The 17,305-nt window shown below is 48.9% G+C and overlaps 1 protein-coding gene across 1 annotated transcript in view; it reads left to right on the forward strand.

The window, feature by feature from the left end:
• Positions 1 to 14,779, forward strand: part of ROR1 (receptor tyrosine kinase like orphan receptor 1) — a 150,530-nt gene extending 135,751 nt beyond the window's left edge. The window contains exons 5-9 of the mRNA XM_058030259.1: positions 2,664 to 2,791; positions 3,852 to 4,169; positions 5,492 to 5,737; positions 10,151 to 10,362; positions 13,355 to 14,779. Coding sequence (XP_057886242.1) covers positions 2,664 to 2,791; positions 3,852 to 4,169; positions 5,492 to 5,737; positions 10,151 to 10,362; positions 13,355 to 14,779 — 2,329 coding nt within the window. The remainder of the gene's footprint in view (positions 1 to 2,663; positions 2,792 to 3,851; positions 4,170 to 5,491; positions 5,738 to 10,150; positions 10,363 to 13,354) is intronic.
• Positions 14,780 to 17,305: the final 2,526 nt, after the last annotated feature.

Consider the following 17,305-nt stretch of genomic DNA (forward strand, 5'->3'; position numbering starts at 1 on the left):
CGTTCCACAGGGCATTTCCAGCCAGGTGAGCCGGTGTCCCTGCTCACTGCCCATCCTTGGGGGAGCCTTTGTGCAGTCCTCAGGTGAAATTCCATGTTAAATTTATCCTGGAGCAAAGGAGGCTCAGGGGCCCTTGTGGCTCTGCACAGCTCCTGACAGGAGGGGTTTGGGATCTGCTCCAGGGAACAGGGACAGGAGCAGAGGGAACGGCCCCAGGCTGGGCATGGGGAGATCAGGGTGGAGATTTGGGGAAATTCCTTCTGGGAAAAGGTTCTCCAGCCCTGGCACAGCTGTCCAGGAGTCCCCATCCCTGAAGGGATTTAGGATCCCTGTGGATGTGGCACTTGGGGATGTGGTCAGTGGTGGCCCTTGCAGTGCTGGGGAATGGTTGGACTGAATCTGAGCAGCCTTTTCCAACCTTAAGGATTTTATGATGCTATAATTCCATAAAAATAATAAATAGCTAATTATTTATATCCAGTCTGGGCATTTAATGATGAGAGGTTGAGCTCAACTCCAGAGCCTGCAGTTGCTGTTGTGTTTTTTCAGCTCAGGTTTCAGTTTTTCTCTTCAAGACCTAACAGAATAAAGAGATTGTCACCAGAGTGACCCCGTGCAGGAGCCAAGGCTGTGGTTGTGGATCCCTGCTTGCTGTTCAGGTGTCTCTGTTACCTGAATCCCTGACGCACTCAGCCTTCCCTGGGGCTGTTAATGAAGAGTTCAATTGTCTGTTAAAGGTTGTGCTTTCAACCCAGCTTCCAAGGTGCTTGGGAATACCTCAGGAACATCATGCAGGGGAACCTGGAGCCTTTCTCACCGATTTCCCAGTGGTGAGATGGCCTGGAGGAGGTTTCACAGAATTCATGGAATGGCTGGGTTGGAAGAGACCTGCAAGATCATCGAGTCCGACCCAGCCCCACACCCCAACTCACCCCTGGCACCCAGTGCCACATCCAGGCTTTGTTAAACACACCAGGGATGGGCACTGCACCACCTCCCCGGGCAGCCATTCCAGGGCTTTATCACCTTTCTGTGAAAAGCTTTTCCTGCTCTCCAGCCTGTATTTCCCTTGGTGCAGCTCGAGGCTGTGTGTTCTGGCTGTGTCAGTGCTGCTGCAGACAGAGCCCAGCCCCAGGTGAGCACAGGCACCTTCCAGGAGCTGTGAGAGTGATGGGGACACCCCTGAGTCTCCTTTTCTCCCTCAGGGGCTCCTCACAGGGTTTGTGCTCCCAGCCCCCGTTTCCATCTCTCCCATCCCTCTTTCCCACCCCTCTCCTTCACACTCATAAATTACTGCGCTTAATCCGCGGGCTTTGGCTTCTCCCCGCGGCTCTGCGGGAGTGCCGGGACGCTGCTGGGGAGCCGGGGGGTGTTTGGGATGCCCTGGAAGGCGATCCCAGCGCTTTTCCCCGCTAATCCCATTAGCAGCGCTGGCCGCGGAGCCGGGAGCGGAGCCACAAAGAGCGGGCGCCTTCAAAGAGCCCCCCGGGATTCGCATGGCCAGGGTCTTCAGCACGGCATGAAAGTGGCTTTTGTTAAACTTAATGGCGGAGTTGATTAATAAAAAGCTCTGATTTTTCCCTTATTAAGGCGTGGTGCGATTCCGCCGTTGGGTTGTTGGCATCTGGGGGAGGGAGAATTCTGCGCACAAAGGGAGTAACCTGTTCCCTGCCCGGCTGTCATCATCCCTAGGGATATTCCACTGTCATTTCTCCCACTTTGAGAGCCGTGGCTGGGCTGGGCAGGAATAACAAAGGAAATATCAGCAGATTTTCATTAAGCTCCTCGTTTTTTGCTGGGAGTTCAAGCAGAGCTAAGATATCTGTCCACAAAGTTCATCCCAAAAATCTCAGTGCAAAATATCTCAGAGTGGATCCTAAAGGAAGGATTTGAAAGGGCTGATTCATGAGTTGGGATTTCAGGGATCATGTACTCAAAACCTCACCAAAACTCTCTGTTCAGTGCTGAATATTCAAAATACCCAGTGTCTGCCTGGGTCTTCAGCAATTTCTTTGCTTTGTTTGAAGAGCATTGGCAAATAATTTTCCGTCTGGATTTCTGGATTAAATGTCTCCTATATTGCCTAAAAGAAAGCACCAGATGAAAGAAATGTGTCCGTAGAACTCCTGTCTCAGTTTTGGTTCTGTTTTAGCACTAAATGTTGCCACACACAGAAGGCTGAGCAAACATTTCATATTTCCAGGGTATCAGTGCTGGCAGAGGTTGGATTTTCTATATACACTTTAAATTCTGCCTCCAGAATTTAAATATCCAACCTGGCAGAGGTTGGGTTTTCTATATACACTTTAAATTCTGCCTGCATGACTCTTCCTGCTGTGTTTATCAATATTAAGCATAAGCTTGGTTCAAAAAAAGAAACTATGTGTTAGCTGCTTTAAATAAACATCAATCCTATTTTTCCAGGCAGTTTATATTTCTCTTCTAATCAAGGCTGGGTGTGTTTCTGAGCAGAGCCTTAAAAGCACTCATTTCATGCAACATTAATGTGTATTTTGGCTAAGCTGAAATGCCCCTTTTTACCAGGCAGATGAAAGGGGTTTATTTAAACAAACAAATATACAAGGTCTTGTTGAAGAGAATGAAATAATCCTAATTGTTTTCAACATTTTGTAGTCACCTTTTTTTGTTTCTGGCTGTTTCAGGGATGAGTATGAGGAGGATGGGTTTTGCCAGCCCTACAGGGGCATCGCCTGCGCCCGCTTCATTGGCAACAGAACCATCTACATGGAGTCCCTGCACATGCAGGGGGAGATAGAAAATCAGATTACAGGTGGGTAAAAACACCTTGGCTGCTTCCCCACCCAGCCCTCTGCTCCCAAAAAGCTGCTGGAGTTTTATAAACAGCGATGTTGTTTTGCTTTGCTTTATTCCCTCTTGCCACCAGCTCGTCTGGGGGTCTCTGCTCCTCCAGCTCCTCACAAAACACCTGAAAAAAAAAAAGATTTTTCAGGGAAAAGGGGCTGTGTGTTTACAGCTTCTGGGAGACTCAGTGCTGCTGTTACCCCAGCAGGTTTTGAAAGCAAAGGGGGAGAAAGTTTAGTTGATTTTATGTGGCTGGAATAATTTAGGTGCTGGGAAAGGCTGCATAAATAATCCAGCAAGCAGTATTATAAATAATCCAGCAAGCAGTATTATTCCTTTGGATTTAGGGGAGAACCAGTTGCCATTATTTTTGTGGGATATGCTGATGGGGTTGCTGGATTCACAGATATCATAGATATCATTATATTCTCTATTTTAAATATAAAATAACTTGGTCTGATCCTAGCCCTGGTAATCAGCTCTATATTCAGATTTTTTCCTTGCTGTCAGAATATCCCAAATTTCTCTTCTCCCTTTGTCTCCAAACACTGTCAGCATTGCAAAAAAAGGCTTCATTTCCCCAAGAAAGGCAATGTGGAGCCGCCAGTTCATAATTTTCCAGCATTTTGTTTGAAAAGTTATTTGGGATTGTATTGGGATTGTCACCTTCCGTGGAGGAACCAGTGCAGGAATTTGGGGGTTACCTGTTGGGCTTACAAATATTACATGAATTTGTAAATTATTCTAAGTTATTTGGGAGAAAAAAAGGAATAATTAAAGGAAAAATTAAAGGAATAATTATGTTGGGGGGGGGGGGGGTTGGGTAATGAGCTTAGCATTAATCCCTGATGAAAACCTGATGTATTTTCCTTGTCAGTGAAGTCATCATGGTTAATAACTTCCAGTGTAATTAGTGCTGTGCATTCCTGCTCATCACCTGCACAGCTGTAGTGGGGAGTGAGGGTTTCTCTGGGATGACACAGCCCAGGGAAAAGGTTCCCAAGCCAAACCCTTGTGGTTTTTCCCAGCTGCCTTCACCATGATCGGCACCTCCAGCCACCTGTCGGACAAGTGCTCCCAGTTTGCCATCCCCTCCCTGTGCCACTACGCCTTCCCCTACTGCGACGAGACCTCCTCTGTCCCCAAGCCGCGGGACCTGTGCCGGGACGAGTGCGAGATCCTGGAGAACGTGCTGTGCCAGACCGAGTACATCTTCGCCAGGTCCAACCCCATGATCCTGATGAGGCTCAAGCTGCCCAACTGTGAGGATCTGCCCCAGCCCGACAGCCCCGAGGCCGTCAACTGCATCCGCATCGGCATCCCCATGGCCGACCCCATCAACAAGAGTGAGTGCTGGGTTGTGACCGTGCTCACAGGGGTCTCAGGATGAGGGAAGGGATGAGAATGTGGACTCCATGTTTCAGAAGGCTGATTTATTATTTTATGATATATATTATATTAAAACTGTACTAAAAGAATAGAAGAAAGGATTTCATCAGAAGGCTGGGTAAGAATAGAATAGCAAAAAATGATAACAAAGGTTTGTGTCTCGGGCTCTCTGTCCAAGCCAGCTGACTGTGATTGGCCATTAGTTAGAAACAACCCCATGAGACCAATCCCAGATGCACCTGTTGCATTCCACAGCAGCAGATAACCATTGTTTGCATTTTGTTCCTGAGGCCTCCCAGCTTCTCAGGAGGAAAAATCCTAAGGAAAGGATTTTTCAGAAAATATCATGGCTGCACTGAATGCCATGATGCCTTGGTTTGGAATGACAGGAGTCTGCTAGGAAAGGCAGGAGCCTCCCCTGAAATGGAGAATGTGAACCTCCTTCCCCCTCTGAATTGCTATAAATTTTAGCTGGAGCAGGGATCCTGTAGAATCCCATTGGAATTGGTGCTCAGCCCTCCTGCAGTGTCAAGGGTGGTTCCTTGTAGAAAGGTGTAGTTTTCCTCTGAAGATCCAGTGGAAGAGGCAGCTGCTGTTCCTCTGGGCAATCCAGTGCAGAAGCTGTGCTGGTGTTTCCAGGATCTCCAGATTATATCCAGGTAGGAATGCTTGGCTGGTGTTCCAGAATCTCCAGATTATATCCAGGCAGGAATGCTTGGCTGGTGTTCCAGAATCTCAGATTATATCCAGGCAGGAATGCTTGGCTGGTGTTTCCAGGATCTCCAGATTATATCCAGGTAGGAATGCTTGGCTGGTGTTTCCAGGATCTCCAGATTATATCCAGGTAGGAATGTTTGGCTGGTGTTCCAGAATCTCCAGATTATATCCAGGCAGGAATGCTTGGCTGGTGTTCCAGGATCTCCAGATTATATCCAGGCAGGAATGCTTGGCTGGTGTTCCAGGATCTCCAGATTATATCCAGGCAGGAATGCTTGGCTGGTGTTCCAGGATCTCCAGATTATATCCAGGCAGGAATGCTTGGCTCCTTCCTCTGGGCTCACATCTCCCAGTGGGATGCTGTAGCTCTTATCAGCCATGCAGTGACATTCAATAGCTGTTATCAGCAGATATCTCCTCTGAGGGAGGAGTGGCTGTGGAAGAATAGGGAAAACTGCCCACTTAATAGAAGACAGCTGCCATACAGATGGCAATAGAATACATCTTGCCTTGTGTGTCCTTCAGAAATGAAGAGTGGCCTTGTGCTGTGTTGTCTTTGCAGATCACAGGTGCTACAACAGCACGGGCGTGGATTACCGGGGCACGGTGAGCGTGACGCGCTCGGGGCGGCAGTGCCAGCCCTGGAACTCGCAGTACCCCCACACCCACACCTTCACTGCTGCCCGGTACCCCGAGCTCAACGGGGGCCACTCCTACTGCAGGAACCCTGGCAACCAGAAGGACGCCCCGTGGTGCTTCACCTTGGATGAGAACCTCAAATCAGAGCTCTGCGATGTCCCGGCCTGCGGTAATGCCTGACCCGGTGTGGGCTGGAGCTGGGGGCAAGGGGATGGGGTTTGGTGCCTTGTGAAAACTGCCCTGGAGCAGAGGCTGGGCAGAGTCCCAGAATAAAGCAGGGATTTATTCAAAGGAATGGATCTCCTCCATGGATCTACCTTGGGCAGCACCAGAGCCCAGCCAGGGCTGCACCCAAGATGAACCAAAATGGCCCCAAAATGCACGGCCGGGCACGGGCTCTGTCCCTGGGATCAGTTCTGCTCCATTTGCACCTTGCAGTTCATTGTCCCATTCCAGCTTTAGCCCAGGCAGTCCCACCCTGCTTGTTTTTCTCTCTCCAGCCCACGGGGTTTGTGCTCCTGGGCTGAGATTTGGATCATTTGTCCTTGGTGCCCAGCTGGAGCAGGAATTGTTTTGTCTCCCTGCTCTGTGCACAGAGCTCAGCATCCCTGAATGTGAGCCCAGACCCTCACACTAAAGCAGCACAGAATGTGAAAATAGAAAAGCTAAACTTGAGGCATCAGTTTGGTGCACAAAATGTTTGTAGGAAAGGCTGGCTGGCCCTGCTCCCTGGACACCTTTGAGCAGTTGCTGCCCCTGCAGTGACAAAGTGGTGGCGTGAAAATAATTTCCTGGGCAATGGCTGTGCACTGCCAGCTCAGGTGTTTCTGACTTTCCAGGTTGGTGTTCCAATCAATACAACTCCTTAGGCCAAATTAAATCATAGAAACATGGAATGGTTTGGGTTGGAAAAGCCCTCCAGGGTCATGCAGTCCAACCACCCCCAGCACTGCCAAGGCCACCACTGCCCCACATCCTTAAGTGCCACATCCACACATTTAAATGTCTTTTAAAGGCCCTTTTAAGACCCCCACCACTGCCCTGGGCAGCTGTGCCAGGGCTGGACAATGTTTTCCATGAAGAAATTTTCCCAAATATCCAATCTAAGTCTCCTCTGGTGTAACTTGAGTCTGTTCCCTCTGCTCCTGTCCCTGTTCCCTGGAGCACAACCCGACTCTGCCCGGCTGTGCCCTCCTGTCAGGAGCTGTGCAGAGCCACCAGGGCCCCTGAGCCTCCTTTGCTCCAGGCTGAGCCCCTGCCCAGCTCCCTCAGGGATTCTGCAGCCCCTGCCCGGCTCCCTCAGGGATTCTGCAGCCCCTGCCCGGCTCCTCAGGGATTCTGCAGCCCCTGCCCAGCTCCTCAGGGATTCTGCAGCCCCTCCCCAGCTCCCTCAGGGATTCTGCAGCCCCTGCCCAGCTCCTCAGGGATTCTGCAGCCCCTGCCCAGCTCCTCAGGGATTCTGCAGCCCCTGCCCAGCTCCCTCAGGGATTCTGCAGCCCCTGCCCAGCTCCTCAGGGATTCTGCAGCCCCTGCCCAGCTCCATTCCCTTCCCTGGACACGCTCCAGCTCCTCCAGTGCTTTCTTCTTGTGGGGGCCCCAAAACCAGGGATAGGGTTTGAGATGCACATGATAGAGCCCAGACTATCTGCCTTCCCCCTGATCTACCCTTTCAGTAAGGACATGATTTAGATCCCATTTTGGCATCGATTCCCATCTTTCCATTAATTGAAAAAGGCTTTGGAGCAGACTCTGAACATGTCTCCCTGCAGAAATGTTCATAACCATAACCAGAAAAAATGTGATTTGGTTCTGGCTCCGGAGCAGGAACATCAAAGGTATCTCATTTCTGAGGGGAAAGGTAAATGTTACTGTGACAACTTGTAGGCAGCATCAAATTTGGTGTGAAACTTTGAATTTCCACAACATTTCTGGCATGTCCTTGTGAATAGCTGTGGCTTTTTTTCTTGGCCTGTTATCAATATTGTTATTTCTACATGCAGATAAAACAATTAGGACCCATTTGTTCAGGTCTTCCATTCACTTCCCCTCAGCTCTCTGAAAAGCAGAATCCAATGAGAGCTGAATCTCCTTTTTTGTTCATTTTGCAAACCCAAAATGCAGCCAGGGCAGCTCTAGAAACACAAATTTCAAATCCATTTTAGAGGACCTGGCAATGGCACCTCTATTTTTGAAACAAGGCCTGAGTTGTGTTGGCAGTGCTGGTTTAGGAGCTGGACTTGCTGATCTCTGAGGGCTTTTCCCACCTCAACAGTTCTGTGATTTTCCCCACACTTTTTGAGTCCTGCACCTCTTCTGCTGTTGTTTCAACAGAAATAACAAAAAAACATCCTGAGGATTGCTGTGCCAGTCCCCCCTGGATGGGCTCTGAGGTGCCAGGCCCGGCTCAGGCTTTTGATCTGGGGTACCAGGACTCTTTTGGAGCCAAACTCTGATTTTCAAGCTTTGCTTGATAATAACTGAGATAGGCTGGAGAATTCCTGACAAAGGTTTTAATTGCCAAAACCTCTCACTGCTGCCTTCCTTAAATGGTTGTTCTGTGGCTTTATTATTCTAAATACAAGCAGGGCTGGATCAGGTGAGCAGTAATTGAATTGTTAAGTGCTAATCTGCATATTAAAACCAGAACACTGTGTGGGACTTGCATTCTGCTGGTTTTGCACGGGCTGAAAGAGCCATTTCAGGCCTGTTTTAATCAGCATTGTGCATTCTGCCCCACCAGGACATGCCTAGATGGGAAATGGATTTAATTAGGGTGGCTCCCAAGAAGCTCATTAACCTAATGAGGCTTCACAGTGGGGGCTGCTACTTAATAAGAATAATAATTGCCTTTGACTGGAATAGCTCAGGTGATGAACTGGTGCCCAGGTCTCCCTCTGCCTCGTGCTGCTGCTTTCTTTTCCTCTCTTCAACTGTATCTCACAAGCTGTGTGAGATTTGTTTCATCAAAGTTTGTCAACCTGCTTGCAGGGAGATGTGAAACACGGGCTAATTCGAGCATGAGGCTTAGCAAAGCCCAGCCTAAGAGGGTTGGGAAGGGCACTGTGTGAATCCCTGCCTCTCTGGGAACAGGGAAAACACCGTGGGGGTGGTGCTTTAGCCCTCTCCCCTTTCCCAAAGGCTGGAGGAATATTTGGGCTCCCTCTCCTCTCAATTAAAAACCAGATGGCACAACTTAATCTGAAAGGAATGATCAGAGAGGACGTGGGGGGAGCAGAGGACAGCGTGAGCTGAAAGAGGAGAGGGGTTATGCAAAGTGACATCCAGAACCATTTGAACTTTGCCTCTGTCACAATTTGAGTCGAGCCCAAGCTTCAGATCAAGTTCACGTTTAATGAAGTGCATAAAAGAGATCTGTGTGGGCCGCTAAGCGCTTGTACAAATCCAGCCTGGAAAACACAGACAAACAAACTGGAGTGACCCTGCAGGGATAATAAAACATTCCCTGTTCTCCCAGGGTCCCCGAGGCAGCCCCAGGCATTCCCAAGTCCCTTGGAAACAGCCAGGGCTCCGGGGATCCTGCAGTCCCCTGAAATGAGCGCGTTAATCCGGGTGTAATTCCACCCTAAACCCTGGGAATGCTCCTGGGGAATGGCAGAGCAGGGAGGGCTCTGTGTGCCCTGCCTGGGCCACTCGGGAGGGGGATCTGTCCTTGTCCCTGTGCCTGAGACACTCGGGATTTGGGATCTGTCCCTGTCCCCCGTGGGGCTGCCTGAGCTCCTCCCAGAGCCTCTCCCCTCTCCCACATCTCCCAGCCCAGGGATGCAGTGCTGGGTATCCTGAGCAGTGGCCAGAGGGGCCCAAAATATTTCCAAAATGCCTTGGGAAGAGCCCTGAGAGGGAGCAGGGGTTGCAGGGAGCCTTTGGGCTGTGTCACACCATCCTCCTTCCCAGCTCCTCAGATTGCTCCCCTTTATCCCTGCTTCAGCTTCCCTGGCACCTCACCCTGCTTGCCTGGTTCTGCTCGTACTGAACTGTTCTTCTTTCACTTCCATCTGCTTGTACCCATTCCTTTTTGCTGGAAAGAGGTTGGTTGAACCTTTAAAGGGAGAGGCAGCTCAATCCAGACTGATCTCCTTTAAATTGTCTCAAACCAAAACACAAAATAAGGAGATTGAATTCCCACCAGAGCTTTTCTTGGAATCACAGACTGATCTGGCTTGGAAGGGACCTTAAAAATCATTTAGTTCCAACTCTCTGCCATGGGAAGGGGCACCCACCTCAAGCTTCTTCCATAAGGTGTTTTAGAAATTCCCTTTCCTGTGGATCTGTGTTGGGCCATGACTTAATTTCAGCCCAAGCCAAGGCCACATCACAGCATTTCACTCTTTCCTGCCCATCAGCAGGTTTGACCTGGCAGGGTCTGCTCCTGTGTAACCTCACAGAACTGTTCCTCCACAAAATAATTTTTCCTTTTAATATTAATTAAATAAAACAGTATTCAAGGTGGATTTCAGCAAGAGGAAAAGGATGTTTTATTCTTTTTAACACTTCTAGTTGACCACCCAGGGATATGTTTGACTCCGCGGGATGTTAACGGGTTACTTTTTCCTTTCTGAACCAGATTACAAGGATTCCAAGGAAAAGAACAAAATGGAAATCCTGTACATCCTGGTGCCAAGTGTCACCATTCCCCTGGCCATAGCCTTGCTGTTCTTCTTCATCTGCATCTGTCGCAACAACCAGAAATCCTCGTCCCCTCCAGTGCAGAGGCAGCCCAAGCACGTGCGGGGGCAGAACGTGGAGATGTCCATGCTCAACGCCTACAAACCAAAGGTAAACCCTCAGTTCTGCTCCCACACCTGCAGCAGGGAGGGAAATGCTTCAAACAACCCAGCACTGAGGCATTCAGGGGGTTTCCAGATTGGGATTTGTGTGATTTCTGTGAGGGTTTTCTCAGCAGCAGCAGCATGTGCTGGACCACTGTGTGTCAGTGTCTCTAGAGAAATAATGGAGTTTTTGTGGGATAAAGCAAGAAAGCCCTTCCTGAAGCATCTCCACAACACCTCATTTAAGTGAGAGGTAATGCAGGTAAAGATGTGATTCAGCATTTCCTCAGGAGAGCTTTTCATGGCTGCGCTCAGTTCATCTGTCACCTTTCACTCAGCTCAAATCACCTTGGGAAAGATTTTTTCCTTGGGTTTCCAGGCTTCCCCATTCCCTCAGCTAAGAGCAGAAATGTCCAAAACAGCCTCAAAGCTCTGCCTGCAGCACAGCTCCTGCTGCTGCTGTTTGGCTTTAGCACAGCCCCACGCCCAGGAAGAATCTCAGAATTTTAAAATTCATTTTGATTGAAATGTGACCAACTTTGTGTTCCTATTTCCTGGTGGGATGTGCAGAACTGGCTGTGGCACCCAGGGCAGGGCTGGAGGTGCCTCCTCCATCCACAGGCACAGGAATGCCCTGGAAAAGCATTTCCCCTGTGTCACACACCATGCCAAGGCTCCTGATCCTCAGGAGTCCTCCCAACTTGGGATATTTTATGGTTCTTCAAGAACTTGATGGACTTTGCTCATTTGGAATTTGGTGGGCTTTGCTCTTTTAGAGTGAAAACCTGTATCTCAATCCCACACACACTTGTATCTTAATTTTCCTTGGAAGTTCCAAATTCCAGCTTTCCTGTACAGCTTGGAGTGGTTTTGGCTCAAAATGTTGGTAGCAGTAAAAACAAAATTTTATAAAGTCAGTGTCCAAACTGCATCTTGCATGCAACCTCCTGGAATATTTCACTAAATTTGGGGTTGCCTCTTGTCCCTGTTCTGCTGGGAATTTGGGGCTCAATCCTGAAGATAATGGGAATGCCAGCATCCTTTTATTGAGGATGCAATTCCCACCTTTCCACAGCACAGGAAAGCAGAAATTCCTGGAAATATTTGCAAATATTGACCATTCACTTTCCTTTCAATTTGCAAGTGATGTGCTGCAGGAATATTTTCATTTTATTTATGCTAATTTCAATTTTTCCCACTGGGAAAGCCAGCTCTCCCTGTCTCCAGTGTTTTGATTGCCTTTCAAACAATATTTTCAAGGAAAGGAAATGGAATCTTATTTTGAAAATTGATGTCAGCTTTGGGTGAAAACACGTCTAAGCTTCGAGCTCCCACTGAGGCAGTTGTTTGCTTGGATAAATAGGAATGTTAGCATTTCCTCCAGTTTTAAGGGGTTTTAATTGCCTTCAAAAACATAATAAATTAGGGACATCTTGTCCTGAAGCTGAAGGAGAGGTGGAAGGGGTGGATTTCCCTCTCCCTTGCCCCTGACCTGCTGCCTCTTGTGTATTTTACACTTCCCTACATTTTGGACACCCGTGTGTGACAAATACTTGTCAAACAAAAGCCGAGCAGATTTACAACTGCTCCACTCCAAATGAGCCCTTCCTGCCAAAACTTTATGACTTCATTTTCTTCCCCCAGTTTTCCACTCTGTTGGTTCAAACAGACGGGCCCAGGCTCGGGTCAGACAGAGGTCATTTCACTTTCATTACTAAAATATAATTTACAATATGCCAGACCTAAACAAGTTTTAGCCTAAAGGATTTGGGTAATATAAACCATCTGTTCCTCAACAATATAGCTAATTTCCTGCCATCACTGTGCAGTCTACTGGGCTGCCTGCTTAAATGGCTTTATTATTATTATTATTATCATCATTATTATGATTATTAATGCAGTGTTTGTATAAAGTCATAAGTGATCAATACAATTTAGAATTAATTCATGCAAAACTGCTTTTTTCTATGATTATTTGAAATGTCAGGTTTTTTTCCCACATTGCCACTGGAAAGCTGGCCTTGCATGATTTCAGGAATGCAAATGCCAATGTTTACACTAATTTACAGAACCTAGATCCCAAACTCATTAACCTTAAATTACTACCTGTGGATTTACTGAGGGCCCTAAATGAGTGGGTTTGGGTGTTACAAGCACAAGTGGAAGTTGGGAATAATGCAGGTTCTTTATGGCCCAGGAGTGAATATCTGCACACCAAAGGGCAATAAACGTTTAAGAGGTTTGCCTTTCTCCTTTGAGAAACTCACTGTCAGAGTTTCAGGATGGAACAGAAACAGACTCTGCTGTGCCTGGAAGGGTTAACAGCAAAGTCAAGGGAAAATTGGCTACAAGGACAGGGTTTTTAAAAAAAATTCATTTTTTTCCTGCTAAAACTCCAGGCCCTGGCCCAGAAAACACTTCAGCATGGACCTCTCAGAGCATGGGAATTGCCTCAATTCCTGAAATTAGTCACATTCAATTGGAAGTACAGAAATGCCCAAGGCCAAATGCTGAGATGCTGATGGTTCCTGGGTGTGTTTGGGTCCAATTCTTGTTGTGTCTGACCTTGTGGAGAGGATGGAAGGGAATTCTTTTTGTTACTTTTGGAAGCATGGTGATCTGGTTTGGATCCTGGTGATCAATTTGGAGCATGGTGATCCTGTTTGGATTCTGGTGATCCATTTGGATCTTGGTGATCCATTTGGATCCTGTTGATCCTGTTTGAATCCTGTTTGGATCCTAGTGATCTTATTTGGATCCTGATGATCCTTTTTTGGCTCCTGATGATCCCATTCGGATCCTGGTGGTCTGTTTGGATCCTGGTGATCTTGTTTGGATCCTGGTGATCCCGTTTGGATCCCGGTGTCCCTCGAGCTGTTCCTGCCACCAGTGGGATCACTGCTCCGGTGTCCTCCTCCTTGGTTCCCACACGTCCTAAGAGATTTCACTTTAAAAAGGCCATTTTCAGCCCTGACCCGTTGTTGGTGTTTCTCTCGCAGAGCAAAGCCAAGGAGCTGCCCCTCTCCGCCGTGCGCTTCATGGAGGAGCTGGGCGAGTGCGCCTTTGGGAAGATCTACAAGGGCCACCTCTACCTGCCGGGCATGGACCACGCCCAGCTGGTGGCCATCAAGACCCTCAAGGACTTCAACAACCCTCAGCAGTGGGCGGAATTCCAGCAGGAGGCGTCGCTGATGGCCGAGCTGCACCACCCCAACATCGTGTGCCTGCTGGGCTGCGTGACGCAGGAGCAGCCCGTGTGCCTGCTCTTCGAGTACACCAACCAGGGCGACCTGCACGAGTTCCTGGTGATGCGCTCGCCCCACTCGGACGTGGGCTGCAGCAGTGACGAGGACGGCACGGTCAAGTCCAGCCTGGACCACGGGGACTTCCTGCACATCGCCGTGCAGATCGCCGCCGGCATGGAGTACCTGGCCGGGCACTTCTTCGTGCACAAGGACCTGGCCGCCCGCAACATCCTGATCGGGGAGCAGCTCCACGTGAAGATCTCCGACCTGGGGCTCTCCAGGGAGATCTACTCGGCCGATTACTACAGGGTGCAGAACAAGTCCCTGCTGCCCATCCGCTGGATGCCCCCCGAGGCCATCATGTACGGCAAGTTCTCCTCCGACTCCGACATCTGGTCCTTCGGGGTGGTTTTGTGGGAAATATTCAGCTTTGGCCTCCAGCCCTACTACGGGTTCAGCAACCAGGAGGTGATCGAGATGATCCGGAAGCGGCAGCTGCTGCCGTGCTCCGAGGACTGTCCCCCCAGGATGTACAGCCTGATGACGGAGTGCTGGCACGACCTGCCCTCGCGCAGGCCGCGCTTCAAGGAGATCCACGCGCGCCTGCGCTCCTGGGAGGGCCTCTCCAGCCACACCAGCTCCACCACCCCCTCGGGCGGCAACGCCACCACGCAGACCACCTCGCTGAGCGCCAGCCCCGTCAGCAACCTCAGCAACCCGCGGTACCCCAACTACATGTTCCCGGCGCAGGGCATCCCGCAGGGGCAGCTGGCGGGGTTCATGGCGCCGCCGCTGCCGCAGAACCAGCGCTACATCCCCATCAACGGCTTCCCCATCCCGCCGGGCTACGCCGCCTTCCCCGCGCCCCACTTCGCCCCGCCGGCCGCGCCCAGGGTGATCCAGCACTGCCCCCCGCCCAAGAGCCGCTCGCCCAGCAGCGCCAGCGGCTCCACCAGCACGGGCCACGTCACCAGCCTGCCCTCGTCGGGCTCCAACCAGGAGGCCAACATCCCCCTGCTGTCCCACATGGCCATCCCCAGCCACCCGGCCGGCATGGGCATGGCCGTGTTTGGCAGCAAAACTCAGAAACCCTACAAAATGGACTCCAAGCAGTCCTCCCTGCTGGGGGACTCCAGCGTGCACGGACCCAACGAGTCGGTGATCTCGGCCGAGTTGTAAATACGCGAGGCCTTTGTACAGAGAACCCTTCGGACGCGGACTCGGCGGGGGCAGCAGAGATGGGTTTGTTTCTCTATTCAGATATTTTATTGAAGGTCCTTTTCTGGCCGTTGCACAGACGTCGCAGCAAAGTGTCTTCTGTGAAGTTTCACTGCTCGCCAGGATGGGCAGGCACAGCCAGATGGATCCTCCTGGTGGGAATCCCCAGCCTTGGCCATGATTCCCCAAGTGCCACCAACAACTCAAAGAGGGGCAGAGGGAATCTGAGGGGTTTTTTTAAAGATAAAAACGTTTTATCCGATGCTTTTTCACAGCTTTTTGAAGCGTGGTTTGAATCACGGGAACTTTTTTTTAATACTGAAAACCATATTTTAATATTTGTCTCTTTTTTTAGGAGATGCAAAGATTCGGAGATCTGGGTGTGCAATTTCAGTGCCAATAGGGAAAATATTTGTAAATGTTGCGGTCGAGGATTGTGTTTCAAATGTGTGATCTGAGAGCTGAATCAGTTACTTCAGGTGGGATTTTGGTCTTTGGTTTGGTTGGGAGTCTGAGCTCAGATTCGTACCAAAAAATGTCATTTATGTGACAGCACAAATGCTGGAGTTACCAGCTCGCAGTCTACAAACCTCATCTGCTGCTGGCTGCTGAGGACAGCTGGAGCTCTTAAGGAATTGCCTTAAAGGAAATGAAATTAAAGGGCTTTAATTTCAGAACCTGAATCAACTTCTTCAAAGATAACGTTTCATGATCTAGTCGCTCAAGCAGGAATTTTATATCCTTTTGTTGCTATGCAACTGTGTAATGGAAAAGCGCCAAACCACAAGTTTAGAGATGACAATCAGCTTTCCCAGGAATATTTATTGTGTCATTTCAGTGACTCTGACTCCAGTAACCCTGGAAAAAGGGGAGGCTCACATTCCATCAGGCAGCAAATCCATCGATAGCAATTGTGTCTAATAATGTGAATTAGTGCTGATTTTCCACTTAGAAATGCACCATTTGTGTCATTAAAAAACCCATTCAGGTAGAACCAATCGAGATTCTTCATTTGAAACCACTTTAATGAGTTACACACGTGCTGTGTACGGTACGTTTTCCACAGACTCTTTTTTTGTACTGAATAATATTTTTATTGTCCACAAAAACCAATCTTTTTGCTCAGTTGACAATGTTGTATAATAGGACTTTATTTTTATCTTTTTTGCACAAAAGTGTGATGATGTTTTTGTACAGCAGAAGTGAAAATACATCTCTGCATTTTATATCTTGGGGCTGTTTCTTTTGATTTTTACCCTGATGTAGATGTTCCTGAAATATATTATGGTGATACTCAGCCACTACCTTATACAAATATCTTTCTTTGTTTTCACTGCATGCGTTTAATCACTGTATTACTTGATGATTGAGTTATTAATTACGGGCATTTCAATTAGGCAAGCATGAGAAAAAAAAATGTAATAACAAAGGCTATTTTATAACTGAGATATGTGCATTTTTGTATTTCACGTGCCAGAGATGATATTAAACACTGATTATTTTATGCTGCTGTTTATTAAAACATTGTTTTGCCACAAACACGTCGGCATTTCCTCCCTCCTGAAGGATCCCTGGCTCCCTGTTTCCAGGGAGGCTGAGCTGCTATCAGCCAAGCATCCTTGGCTTTAATCAGCAAATAGGAATAACCAAATCCTTCAGGAGCAGCAGTGGGATCATAAAATGATCCCTCACACACTTTGTGGTTTTATGTTCAAACAGTTCAGGCTCAGTTTGAGGTTTCTCCTTTATTTCAAAGCTGGGTCCTTGAGGTCAGAGTATTTTTAGGTATTTTTGGGAGCAGCTCTGAGCAGCACACCTGGAAAGCCTTGGGAAGACCTCTCCCTGCCCTCCCTCCCTCTCAGCTGGGAAATGTGGGAATTGTGAGGTGAAATCACAGTCTGGCTCACACCTGGTGCACAGGGAGGTGAGGCAGGGAGGCAGAACTGGTGAGGTCATAAGGAAAAGAAATTCTGCCAGAAATGAGGAGTCACTGCTCAGGTGGGGATGCAGGCATGGGATCAGAGCTGGCTTTGTGGCAAACAAGGGGAGAGGGAATATTCCAGATGCTAAATCATCATCCCTTCCTTCCTCGAGGAGAGAGCACAGCCAGGGCTGTGGGAAATGCAGCAGCCTTGGCTGGATGGGAGCTCTGGAGGAGTGGGAATAAAACTCTGGATAAACGGTGCTCACTGAGCCTTCAGCCTGGACAGGCTCGTCCCCTCCAGGCTGCTTGTGTTGCTGTGAAAGAGAATAAATATTTGCTGAGGTAAAGACCACTGAGGCAGAGCCTGAAATGGGGATTTGGATCCTTTGTTCCCACCGAGGAGAGGAGAGGCTGGGCTGGAATTCTGCATTCTCTGGATGGAGAGGAAAGGGCCAGAGCTGCCTGTGCAGAAATGAGGGCTGGAAAGCTCAGAACCCACCAGGGTTTGTGTTTATTCAGGGATCAGGTCAGGAGGGAATCTGTGCCTTGCTTTGCAGGAACAA

This window comes from Melospiza georgiana, chromosome 9 (genome assembly GCF_028018845.1).
Source record: "Melospiza georgiana isolate bMelGeo1 chromosome 9, bMelGeo1.pri, whole genome shotgun sequence".
In the NCBI taxonomy this organism is placed as follows: Eukaryota; Metazoa; Chordata; class Aves; order Passeriformes; family Passerellidae; genus Melospiza; species Melospiza georgiana.